General features: G+C 44.4%; 1 protein-coding gene across 13 annotated transcripts in view; it reads left to right on the top strand.

Annotated features, from left to right (window-relative positions):
* Window positions 1-13,099, top strand: part of ZFAND6 (zinc finger AN1-type containing 6) — a 67,904-nt gene that overhangs the window by 34,655 nt on the left and 20,150 nt on the right. For all 13 annotated transcript variants that reach the window (XM_035130723.3, XM_035130722.3, XM_035130718.3 and 10 more), the window contains exon 2: window positions 12,520-12,690. In XM_035130723.3, coding sequence (XP_034986614.1) covers window positions 12,537-12,690 — 154 coding nt within the window. In that variant the 5' untranslated portion in view covers window positions 12,520-12,536. The remainder of the gene's footprint in view (window positions 1-12,519; window positions 12,691-13,099) is intronic.

Below are 13,099 nucleotides of genomic sequence, written 5' to 3'. Positions count from 1 at the left end.
GAGGGTATGGATCTCCTGGTACTTTGCCAGGGCATATATCTTAGGCCATAGGGTACATTCACCTGCTGAAGCAAAGGAGCTTTAAGCCTGGATGGGTGACACATGGCAACCCCATGAACACTGCCTTGAGCATACGGCGGAAAAAGGACAATATATAAATGTATGAAATGCTGATGATGCAGCTCTATACTCTGGCTGTTTGAGATGTATATTTTTAGGGCCCACCCTATTCCTGTGATTGCAATTTGTTTTAATTGCTTTTTAATGTTGTACTTTAATTGACCCACCCTAGGACCTTAGGATGAAGGGCGGGTAAACAATACTAATGATAATAATAATGAGATTACAATATCTAGTTTATTCATTCATGATACAGTGGTACCTCGGTTTAAGTGCACAATTGGTTCCGGAAGTCTGTACTTAACCTGAAGCGTACGTAACCTGAAGCGAACTTTCCCATTGAAAGTAATGGAAAGTGGATTAATCCTTTCCATACAGTCCACGGAGGACTTAAACTGAAGCGTACTTCACCTGAAGCGAACTTTCCCATTGAAAGTGGATTAATCTGTTCCAGATGGGTCTGCGGAGTACTTAAACTGAAAGTACTGTACTCAAACCGTAGCGTACTTAAACCAAGGTATGACTGTACTGTCTTTGGCCAACACTTTGTGTGTATTCTGCTATTTAGGCATTTCTTCAATTGTATAACAATGACTGGAAAGCCAAGCAAATGATATGCTATGATGTTCTCATAGTAATGACATCTTAGACTTGTGAATTGGTGCTTGCCTTGTCACTTGCTTCAAGGGTTCACATTACACCAGGCAGAACGGTTTCAGTAAATGGGAGCAAGACTGACTGGATTTCTCTTTCTTTCAATGTTACCAGGAAATAACTGTATGCTGTACCACAAACTGCTTTTGTAAAACAAATTCCTAGGCTGAAAAAGTGGTTTGCCATGTGTTGTGACGAGGCTGGACCAAATACATAAATAAATACAAACATACATACACAGCCGAAGACTCCCTTCAACCTACAGAAATAGCTGTGCTGTTCTTTGCCTGTCTTTCTCTTTCAAAATAGGATGGTCAGAATCCATAGGGTGGTGATCTCCAAATGAAGAGTTGTGTAAACTCAGCTAAGTTCCCCATCTGTCTCTCAGCCAGCCTTCCTTTCTAAAAATAGCACCCCCTTTCTCCCTCCCTATTCTTAGACGGTGCATTAAGTTCAGAGAGTCAAAGCAGGAAGTAGCGGTCAAGTAGGGAAGCAGCCACGGGTACTTCCTTGGGGTTAAAAGTAAGATAGACGTCACGTGTTGGCTAGTGTTTAATCTCGCCTTCCTGCAAAGCCAGTGATTCTTCTCTCCTTGCAATATTAATCGTCCTTGCTAACGCGTGCGCACACTTCTGTTCAATTTGTATTCATCCAGGCAGCTTGATTTTGTGACAAGATGACACAATAGGAAATTGGCATCCTGCCACATAGTGTATATAAATCATTGTGCTCTTTCTCTGGTTGGAAAGAGGGTGTGAATGCAGTTGTCAGGAGTATCTGTCTTGCTTCCTGTATACGGATTCTTTCCATGGTTTTGTTTGTTTTTTTCTAGTGTGCAGTTGGACACAGAATGTACAACTGGGAGGGAAATGTGCCATTGGAAAGCCGATTATGTGCACTTGGAAAAGGGGGTGTATAGCTGGGCACGTCAGGTATATGTGCTCATTAACCCCTTAAGCAACAGGGAGAGCATATACACATTATTTGGTAGAGTTTCCATACTTAAACTGCCCAAACCATATTAAAACGCCTTCCTTTTTCAGCAGAACCACTTCTTCTTAATCTTCAAGCAGGCAACACTTTGTTGCATCCTTGCAAATAACCTTTAACGTTAACCTTGGACCTGTCTTGCACCCTGTTCCTTCTTTGGCAGCCAAGTAGCTGGTCTGGGGCAGTGTTAGAAACTCAGATATATAAGCTAGGCACCAAATGACTCCTTAAACCAAGGTTGCACTCGCCAAAATGGAATGTCTTGGGCAAGATGGCTCTAAAGTCTTATTTTTCAAATGATGGACTGACTGTGATTGATCTCAATTGGCGAGTTCAGATGACAACCTTGTGCTAGGTTAAGAGCTTTGAGAACTTAAAGAAGAAAAGTCACTTGATCCAGGGGGACAGTCCACATGTATATTGGCAAAATCAAATCTCTCTGTCTTAATGGTGACTCCTCCTGCTCAGGCTGCACAGAAAAAAAGCAATATGGTTCCAGAAATTCATCTGATTGTGCAAATAAAATATAACTGATAGAATTCTACAGGATGGGGTATTAGTGTGTGAAAGCAGTCCCAATCCAATGATCCCCAGATGGTGGAGATGTCAGGTGCCATCCTGGCACCCGGGCATCTTCACTTGGTTGCAAGTGGTTGAAAGCCAGGTGCAAAATGTGCCTGGTGCCAAGCTTGTTTCAAACACTGTCTGGGGTCCCACTCAGCCAGTGGTGGCATATTATAATAGGTGCAAAGACAGAATGTTTCCTGTTTCTGCAAGTAGTCGGGCTTTTATTTTTTAGTACAACACTTGCACTTATGAGCCTCTTGATGTTGGCACTATGGGGTTTGGCAGCAAACATGCAGCCAAGGACCTGTGCAGTATTCATGTAATTTGGCGACCCTGAAAAGAATTTGACTTTGTCCTCAAAGTCATGGTGGACACACACTCAACACACTCAGTGCCCAGAATTGCCCAGAATTTGATCAATGAGAACAGTTGTTGTCATTTGCTTTCTTGAAGGAGTGTTACAGTCACCATTTTTTTATGTCCCCCCCCCTTCTCCCCCAAACTCCATGAGAGACAGGGAGAGAACTTCAGCTTGGTATGAGGGGCAGAGGAGATCCGGACAGCCACTTCTAATATATTTTAATTCCCTTTGGGTTTGCTTAGTAAACTCCTCTGTCTCCTAGTCAGGTTTTTCAGATTGCCCAGGTATAGACCATCTAGAAACCCTCTGGAAAAACCTTCATTTATTGACAACTTGATTCTGCAGACCATACAACATACTCTGGCAGGGGAAACTGAGCAGAGCATCCTTAGAAATAGGAATAATTTAGCATCGTGTCTTAAATAAAATAAACAAGACCTTCTGTTTGCAGAGCACACTGAAGACAACTGCCAATCTGATTCTTGCTCTTCTTTGACTCCACTGAGTCACCTGGCTGAAGGAGCAACTTGTGCAGAGTTTATTCCTGCTTTGGTGCAGGCTTGTTTGTTTTTAAATTCATGTGAGACAAATATCATTTTTCAGACCATCAGTAGATAGATCAGGCAGTATCGGAATAGGCCCAGGCCACAAACTTGTATCTCATTGGCCTTCAGTTTCTCTAGAGGTCTGGTGTGCATTGCCCTACCTAGTTTGGTCTGTGAGGCCTAATAGCTGTCAGTCTGGGAGTCTCTTTAAGCTTGTGCTGCAGCTGCTATATATAAACTGAGAGGAGACCCTCTGAGCTCACAAGCACCCAAGCAATAATGCCATAAGCAAGGAGCAAAGCACACCTTGTGTTCATTTGGCTTTTTACGCTTGTTAGTTTGGGATGTCCAACAGGGAATTTGTGCAACTGGAAAATCGCATTTAAAAAAAGCAAAAACCTGATTCTTTGATGTGAAATCCAAAATCTATAGATTTTGAAAGAGCTCTTTGCGAAACATCTGAGGCTTCGGTCTAAAAATAGTAAAATCTGCCATTTGCTGAGACAAATGTGGCAATGTCCCCCTTTTAAGAAGAAAATGTTTTTCATATCCTCTGGGCAAAAATGTTTTTTCTTTCTTTGCTGTTTACGTGCATAGTTTGAACAAGTAGAAAGCAGAAGTATCAGAGCAACTTCGGACGAAGTGTTCTACCTGGGGATAGAGAACTCTGATAAAACACATGCTCTGCGGTAGGCAGTTCCAGACCTGCTACCTGACCTCTCCATGCAAAGGCAGAAGAGCTGGGAAAGACATCTTCTGACCTGAGGCCATTGAAAGCTGCTGACAGTCAAAGATAGTACTAGGCTAGTGGATCAATGATCTGGCACAGGATAAGAGCGGGTTGTGTTGTGGGGTTTTGTTTTGTTTTGCTGTAGAACTGAGTTTGCGGAAATTAATTTTGAAGGGCATCGACTTGGATTGAGCCAGAAATTTATTCTTCAATGGCCAGTGCTGAAATCATAGAGTGGAAATTAAATAATAACCGTGTTCCCTTTTTGCTTCTGGATGCCCCAAACTGCATACCAACAAGCAGACTACACTCACATTTTGTGTGCTTCATCTTTGATCAGGGTGTACTGAAGGAAAGGGATTAGTGCCTTGGCTTACCATACGAAAGACAGGCACAAGGCAACCTTTTTGGTCCGGAAGCTAAACCTCACAATATATCCCAATATATCACGGTGTCGGAAAGGTGGGAGGAAGAAGGCCGTTGCCCCCCACCCTTGGCAGCCGGCCACGCAGACGATCAGCACCATCATGCGCAGCTTCTGCCGCTTCATGTCGAGGGCGGGCTGCACAGCCCCGGGCAGAGCGCATCAGCAAGGGCGCATCATTGCAACGCTAACACAAACACGGAGCCCTGGAGTGCCGCCAGCCTCTCTGGAGCTCTCATCTTGCAAGCGGCGGCTACCAGGAACTACCCTCTGGAACGTCACGCAAGGCATGGGAGGTGGCTCTGTTCCATCTGGGTGCAGCTCAGCACCTGACACGAGGAGAAAGGGAGTGAGGAGGCAGCCACTTGAAGGACCAGAGAAAGAAGCAAAGGCGCTGACTGGCAGGCAGGCAAGCCCTACTCTAGTCTTGGGCTCCCGAGGCTGGTGGCTGGGCTGAGGGAATAGTTGGTGGTCATTGGGCAGCCTTGCAAAGCACCTGGGAGTGAAGTGCGCAATGCTGGCTGTGCCCGGGGGGGGGGAGGGGGAGCCGGGGATTCATGACACATTGCCTGTCCCAAAACTCTGAAATTGCTATCGTGATCTGAACTTTAGACCAGTTTGGGACAATGAATCGATACACGACTCAGCTCTAGTCGTAACACTAGAAGTTGGGGAGATCCAACAAAGATTCGGGACAGACAAATGAAAGTCATTATTCACACAGCTCTTGGTTAAACCAAGGAATTCTCTCCCACAAGAGGCAGTGATAGCCACCAGCCCAGATGGCTTAAAAAAAATAATTAGACAAAGTCACGGAGGAGAAGGTTCTCGGTAGCTGCTACCCCTGATGGTAATTTGCTTCTGAATCCCATTTGCTGGAAACCACAGGAGAGGGTTCTCTTGCACCTGGGTCCTGCTTGCAGCCTTCCCATAGGCATCTGGTTGGCCACTCTGAAAAAAGGATGTTGGATTGCATTGGCTATTGGCCCAATCCAGCAAGCTCTTCTTACATTCTTAAGTGAGGCTTATTAGGGCAATATAAAACAACTGAAACAGCTAGCCCTGCCCATATTTTATTCTTGGTATTTGCTGAAAGATCAGCATATGAGAATGATTCCCTACTGTTGTTATATACTGCCCAGTCTGTAACACTAATCAGAATTATTCTCCAGTCAGAAGTTTTAAAAAAACTTTTCTGCGCTCATGAATCACTGTGGTCCGTTTAAGAGATAATTTCTCAACTTCTCAAAGGAAGAAGCATTGTCATTTGACGGCCATGCTAATGTATTTTTTTGTTGGGCTGTTTCATTTAGTCTTTTCTGCCCCCACAGGCCTGTTAAGACACACTGGCGTAAAGTGGTACATTCAAAACAATTAAAATCCAGTCGATAGCTTCTTAATAAACCACTTTGCTTCTGGAATTGACACTTCTGTGAAACGTTCTCCTTTCAGTCCACGTTCAGCGAGTCTGAGCTTTGTTTACAGCTCCTTTTCTTAAGTCGATATTGAAATGGCGTGCTGTAAAATAAAAGCTGGTATCATGGCACTTCTTTATAAATCATGTTCAGAGTGGCATATTTCTGATAATTACTGTGATAGGACTTGAGGACCCATGCAGTAGGATGCTGTGAAAGCTTTTTTCGTAGGAAAGGGTGACTTTTCTCCTCCTCCCCACTTGGTGCTTGTCAGGAATGTTTCATGTAAATGAAGTTTTTCCTGCTGTTTGCGTCGTCTTCTCCCTGAGATTAACCAGAGTTATTGGCGTGTTCCACTTTATAGCCCATTATAATCTTTGATCCTCAAGCCGGTGTTCCACTAATCCGTATGGCAGCTGCACTCAACCTTTCTTGTAAGTAGTAATTACTGTTTCCATGTAACTAAGCTATTCACGCCGTACTATAGACTCGAGGGCCTGCTCTGAAGAAGAAACTTCCTAAAATTATTGATTGAATTTGTTTCCCGTTCTTCCTCCCAAAGGAGCCCAAGGCAGCAAATGTATATATAGTTTTAAAACAAAACCAAAATGCTCTAAAAAACACCTGAAAGCAGTAGCAATTAAAAACAGACTTCCAGCAAATGATTTCAAGATTCCCAGGAATAGTAGCCTTCAACCACCAAATGTCTATTTTTTAAAATAAAAATAATTATTAATTTTTTATATTATTGTCTTAGGGCAAGAAAATCACAATAGGATAAAATCACAATATAAAAACACAGAATGAAAACAAAAATGTTTTCAAATTCCTCCTGAAACTTAATAATGATGGAGACTGGCACACCTCACTAGGGAAGAGGGAAGTCATTCCATGACCATGGGGCCACCAATGAAAAGGCCCTGTCATGGGTCAGTTCCAACCAGGCAGCCTCTGGTGGCCCCACATCGCAGAACTGTAGAGTTGGGAGGGACCACGAGGATCATTCTAGCCCAATCCCCTGCCATGCATGAAACTTTCACCTATAGTGGGACTCAAACCCACAATCCTGAGACTGAGAGTCTCATGCTCTACCAGCTGAGCTATCCAGGTCTCACCTGCTGTTCACAGAGTCCATGATGGTTGGCATAGAGGAAGGTACTTGGGTCCCAAGCCATTTGCAGCTTTATATGCTACGATTAACACGTTAAATGTGGCCTGGTAAGACATTGGTTGAAGGCATTTCAAACGTTGCAATCCGCATGCCCAAGGGTAGTGCAAATAGAGCAATATCAACTCTTCAGCTCTTCACCTCCTGCTCTCATCCTGGCCTAAGTTCCTGCCTTGGATACCTGTTTCAGTTCCATAAGTTTGTCTACGTCGTGTTGCATATTTGCATTTAGTAAATCTTGATTTTGGGGAGGTGGGCGTTGAAAATAATGTAACATTTTGGTGGTCATACTTATAAATATTGTGTTCTATCCAACTAAGTCCTACTCGGAGAATGAACTGAACCTAAGTTAGTCATGTTCATTAACTTCAATATGAGCACACTTGATTGGAGCCAAATCCTTCCTCATCAAAGCTTGGCACTAAACATTGGTTATCTTGCAGCCAACATGGTGCCCTCCAGAAGTTGTTGGACTACAAATCCCATCGTCCATGACCATTGACCGTACTGGCTGGGGCTGATGGGAGTTGGAGTGCAACAACATTATGCTGGCCCAGTGCTGTCCACCCTGGCTCAGGATATACCTGTTGACTTCTGTTCTTGCTTCCTTGTGACTTGCAGTATTAGCAGACTGTCACTGGGCATTTCTTTCTGCAGTTAGCACTTTTCTCATAGCTGTGTTTGATGGGCACCCTTGTTTTCTTGATCAAAGTTATTTGAAAGTTGCAGTCTTTCTGAGCCAAGTCTTGCTTAGGAGTTGATTGGGGCCATAGCGGCCACATGGGTTGGGGTACAGCATGTGCCTGGATAGCTCAGTTGGTTAGAGCATGGTGCTGATAATGCCAAGGTTGCAGGTTTGATCCCTGTATGGGACAGCTGCATCATTCCTGCATTGCGGTGGGTTGGATTAGATGATTTTCAGAGTCCCTTCTAACTCTGATTTTATGATTTCTATGTCTGTAACAAACAGTTGGTTAAGCTGTGACTCAAGATCCTGATTCCTCCCCGCTCACCCCAGTTGAAATTGGCTCTTTGTATAGGAGGATTAAAAGCCTGAGATTTGGGGACTAATCCTACTAAATGCAGCTGTCACTGATCCTATTAATTGGCTTCTGTAGCCTAGGAATGCTAACAGGTATCCAAGGTTTTGAGGCTGGAGTAGTAATATTAAATAACAACTGCTGGCTTTGCTTTCTTGCATCTTCATGCTCCACAGTCATCAGCAATTGTTCAGCTGTTGTTTCTTGGTAGTGTTAGGCTGAATGAGATCACTTGTGCCTTGGTAGTTTTATTGTATCACACATCCTCTCGCCTCCAACCCTGTTGGAGGTGGCCATTCGTTTCCCTCACCGCTTAAGACCAGCTTGATGCTCTTTCAGATGTTCCATCTTCCATCATCTGTTGGGTAGGACTGATGGGAATTGTAGTCTTGAAACATCTGGAGGGCAGCGGAGAAGACAGCTCAAGACCATGTGATGCCTTCAAACCCTTCACTACCTGCTGCCTTGCCCTCTTAATTTTTAAAGCTCGTCACAGCCCATCCCTCACAGCCCAATATTTATTCATCCACAGTCTGTTCTTCATACTCATCTACCTATGTTGGACTAGATAGGCCTTTGGTTTAATCCAGTAGGGTGGTTCCTATGAAGGGGTGGGTGATTGAGGAGACGGCTATCAAGCTGTCCAAGACAGCTGTTTATCAGCTCCATCTGGTACGCAGGCTGAGTCCCTACCTGCCCACTGACTGTCTCTCCAGAGTGGTGCATGCTCTAGTTATCTCTCGCTTGGACTACTGCAATGCGCTCTACGTGGGGCTACCTTTGAAGGTGACTCGGAAACTACAACTAATCCAGAATGCGGCAGCTAGACTGGTGACTGGGAGCGGCCGCCGAGACCACATAACACCGGTCCTGAAAGACCTACATTGGCTCCCAGTACGTTTCCGAGCACAATTCAAAGTGTTGGTGTTGACCTTTAAAGCCCTAAACGGCCTCGGTCCGGTATACCTGAAGGAGCGTCTCCACCCCCATCGTTCTGCCCGGACACTGAGGTCCAGCTCCGAGGGCCTTCTGGCGGTTCCCTCACTACGAGAAGCCAAGTTACAGGGAACCAGGCAGAGGGCCTTCTCGGTAGTGGCACCCACCCTGTGGAATGCCCTCCCACTAGAGGTCAAAGAGAACAACAATTACCAGACCTTTAGAAGGCATCTCAAGGCAGCCCTGTTTAGGGAAGCTTTTAATGTTTGATGGATTTCTGTATTTTAATGTTTGATGGATCTCTGTATTTTAGAAGTTCTGTTTTGTTGGAAGCCGCCCAGAGTGGCTGGGGGAACCCGGCCAGATGGGCGGGGTATAAATAATAAATTATTATTATTATTATTATTACTATCAATGGCTACAATTCATGATGGCTAAGATTATCTCCACAGTTGGAGACACTGAGTTTCTGAATGATATTTGTGCAGTGTCGCAAGTGGAGGGGGTGTCGTTGCATCAGGTTGGCCACTTTGTGAACTTGGATGCTGGATTAGAGGGACCTTTGCCATGAATCCAGCAGGGCTCCTCTTAGGTTCTGACCTTTCCCCTTGTTTCTCCATATTCCTCCTCCTCCTCCTCTTTCAAAGTCTGTTCTTCCATAAAGCCTCGCCTTACCCAAAAGTCTTAATCCCCACCTGAAACTAAAGCTGGCATCTCCCAACCTCTCCAGCCACCACTAGCAGATCTAGATTGTACACTCTTTGGCACAGCACCCTGTTACTACTACGGTATTACATAGCAGCCCTGTATGTCAAAGGGCTACATTAAAACTGGTATGAAGCTCTTTGTATTGTTAATAGAGAATTTTCCACCTGCATTGTTGATTTCAAGACCAAACTAGGCTGCATCTACATCTCTGTCCCACTTGTCCTCCGAGGAGCATAGGGGGGGAGCATATATGGCTCTTCCTCCAACCCTCATGGAAATGCAAACTTTGAGGAGACAAGTAGCAGGAAAAGAAAGGGTTAAACATCCTTCTCATTCCTCCCTCCACAGCTGCTTTTTGTCAGAGGTCAGGAAGGGACCCCAGCAGGCTTAATTGATAAGCTTGCTGCATAATGTCCTGTTCTGTTCTCACTAACATGGTGAAACCTTGTCCTGTTTCTTGATTGGCTTTTTAAGTTCAGCTTAATTTCCCCCCCATTTTTTAAAAAAAGCTCCCACAAGAGTCAAGACAGAAACCTTCTAACATCTGGGTTGTTTTTTTTTTCTGATTCTTGAGGAACTCAGGTTTATTTACATCTTCAATATTTTAAAAGTGTTGACAGTGTGCAGAATGCTTTTTCAAGAATCCTTATCCTAGATGCTGTCTCCTGCCTTCATCCTCTAGCTACAAAAATGGGGAGCTGGCTCAGCTAGAACTGGATCCAGTTTTTCTTGTTCTTCAAAGGTTTACTCATCCTCCTATACTACTTCCTGTTTTTGTCTATTTGGCAGTGTTAGTTTCCCCCCTCCCCCAACCTTCCTACACTGCCACTCATGATTTTTAATAAAATCACTCAAATCAAACTTTTGGATTTCAGGGAATTGTTTCTGCATGCACTGAGCTGCCATGGACTTTCCTCCTTGCACCTCCATTCTGGTGTATGTTCTAGTCCAAGCACAGGCCCCATTTGCTCTATACATTTAAATCAATCTCTAACCACTTTAAATAGTCATGACTCCCCCCCAAAAAACTCTGGGAGCTGTAGTTTTGTTAATGGTGTTGGAGGTTGCTAGGAGACCCCTATTCCCCTCGCAGAACTACAATTCCCAGAGTTCCCTGGGAAGAGGACTTGAGTGTTAAACCACTCTGAGAATTGGAACTTGCACCCCATTTGTTAACAGCTGCAATAATATTAATGACTCAAAATTGTAAAGTTTCATATTACTCACTCTCAGAAAGATTGGCTTAATAAAGTTTGGGATTTGGCTATAACAAATTATCTAAGTATAAGAATTCCAAGTGATGCGGAAATAAATTATGGGAAAATTGGTCGCCAAGAAAATACTTACCTCCCGCAAAGCAAATTCAAGTAGGCTTTGAGTTTTGTTTCATTTTTGTTAATGGTAATTTTATGTTAAGTAATATTTCCTTGTAGAGTATTATTTCTGAAGTATTTTTCTCTGGAGGAGTTTTGCTTATAATTGTTAAGAATTGTCAAATGATTAGGTAAAAATATAAAAATACAGGTTCCAGCTACGAAACTGAGGCTACCGAGAAGGCCAGAGACCACCTTGGTTTTTAAGACCTGGAAAACCTGCCCACTGCCTTGCCGAGAAAGGCAGGGCCCTGACTGACTCCAACTGCAAAAGCCGAACAGATGCTTAAACTGCAGCATTGTTTAGTGGGGTGCTGTTGGGTTGTTGTTGTTGTTGTTGTTGTTGTTGTTGTTGTTGTTGTTGTTGCTGATATTATTTTTTTATCTTTATTTTCAGCTCTTATTTTGATTTATGTGGCAATTGTTCAGTTTTGTCTACTTTTATATTTATTGTTTATAGCTACTTTTGCAATTACCGTGTTTCTCCTAAAATAAGACGTGCCTCTAAAATAAGCCATGGCACGATTTTCTAAAGGAAAGAAAATATAAGACATCCCCCCAAAATAAGACGTGTTGGGGTATTGACTCTCCCGGGTCCCGCTGGGTCTCGCTGAGTCGCTCCGCAGCGCTTTGCCCCACAGCAAGCCCTTCAAGGCGCCGGCGCCGCTGGCCACCAGGTGCTGCTGCGGATGCGACGTCGGCTCCTCCTTCCGCCGGCCGCCGCTCATTGTCCTCTTCCGCCGCCGCCGCCTCCCTCCCTCCCCGCCGGGCCGCTGCTGGGTCGGGGCTCGAGCGGGAGCCAGCAAAGACAGGCGCGCACTGCGGCGAGCCTCGGCTGTGGCGATTCCAGGGGAACCTGTGACGTCGGCTGCGGCAGCGGCGGGCCGAGCCTCCCAGGGTAGTAGCTTAAAAAAAAAAAGACATCCCCTGAAAATAAGCCATGTTGTGTTTTTTTGGCAGAAAAATAAATATAAGACGTGTCTTATTTTAGGAGAAACACGGTACGGTATGTATCCCCCCAAGCTGCTTTGAACGTGGTTTTAACTGTGGAAAGGGGACTGTACAAATAAAATGATTGTGATGATGATGAGAGGCACCACAGTGGCTATTATTATTACCCCTGGTCAAAGAACAGGCTTTTAGCTACAGCTCCTAGTTTGTCCAAAGTAAGATATGTCACAATATTGCAATCATACCATTCTTTGCATTGCTATTGTAAGCCAGCTTGAATAAAAATGTATTGTGAAAGATGCATAGGCTGCAGCTTGAGCAAGTCTCCAGAGAAGAGAATTTCATTGGAGGGGGCAGCCACTGACCACCTCTTTCTGCAAACTTCTTGTACAGATCCCAATGATATACTTTAACTTAAAGGTCATTCTGGTCTCAGGTTGGTAGGGGCTTTGTGATGTCTTTATGGAATGTCTCGTATGCAAAAACCTAAGGGCGGGTCTGAACTCCTTAACTAACCCGACTCTCTTGTTTTCCCAGGTCACTAGAAAAAGAGTATGGCTCAAGAAACCAACCATAGCCAAGTGCCTATGCTTTGTTCTACTGGGTGTGGATTTTATGGAAACCCTCGTACGAATGGCATGTGTTCGGTATGCTATAAAGAACATCTTCAACGGCAGAATGGTAGTAATGGTAGAATTAGCCCACCAGGTGAGTGCAGATCTCCAAAAGGCGTCGGGGTTGACTTCTAGATGCACAAGCCCACGTGGCTGTGGTAGGGAACCTCCAGTTTGCTGGTCAGTTTGGCCCATAAAGCCATCCTCCCCCCCCACTCCCCCAAACCAATCAGCTGACGTCACTGGGTGACATCAGGCGATGGGGAGGTTGTGGGGTTCACTCCTGCAAGGTGCTGCAGGTAACATAGGGAAACTTTAGCCACATGATAGCGTTTCCGTGTGCTCTTGCTTCCATCATGGTGTTCCATTGCGCTAGAAATGGCTTAGTCATGCTGGCCACATAATAATAATAATAATAATAATAATAATAATAATAATAATAATAATAATATAAAATTTATATCCTGCCCATCTGGCTGGGTTTCCCCAGTCACTCTAGGCAG

The sequence above is a fragment of the Zootoca vivipara genome, chromosome 13 (assembly GCF_965207765.1).
Source record: "Zootoca vivipara chromosome 13, rZooViv2.hap1.1, whole genome shotgun sequence".
NCBI classification, from domain to species: Eukaryota; Metazoa; Chordata; class Lepidosauria; order Squamata; family Lacertidae; genus Zootoca; species Zootoca vivipara.
The sequence above is the reverse complement of the archived record's forward strand: the minus strand, read 5'-3'. Positions and strand labels throughout refer to the sequence as shown.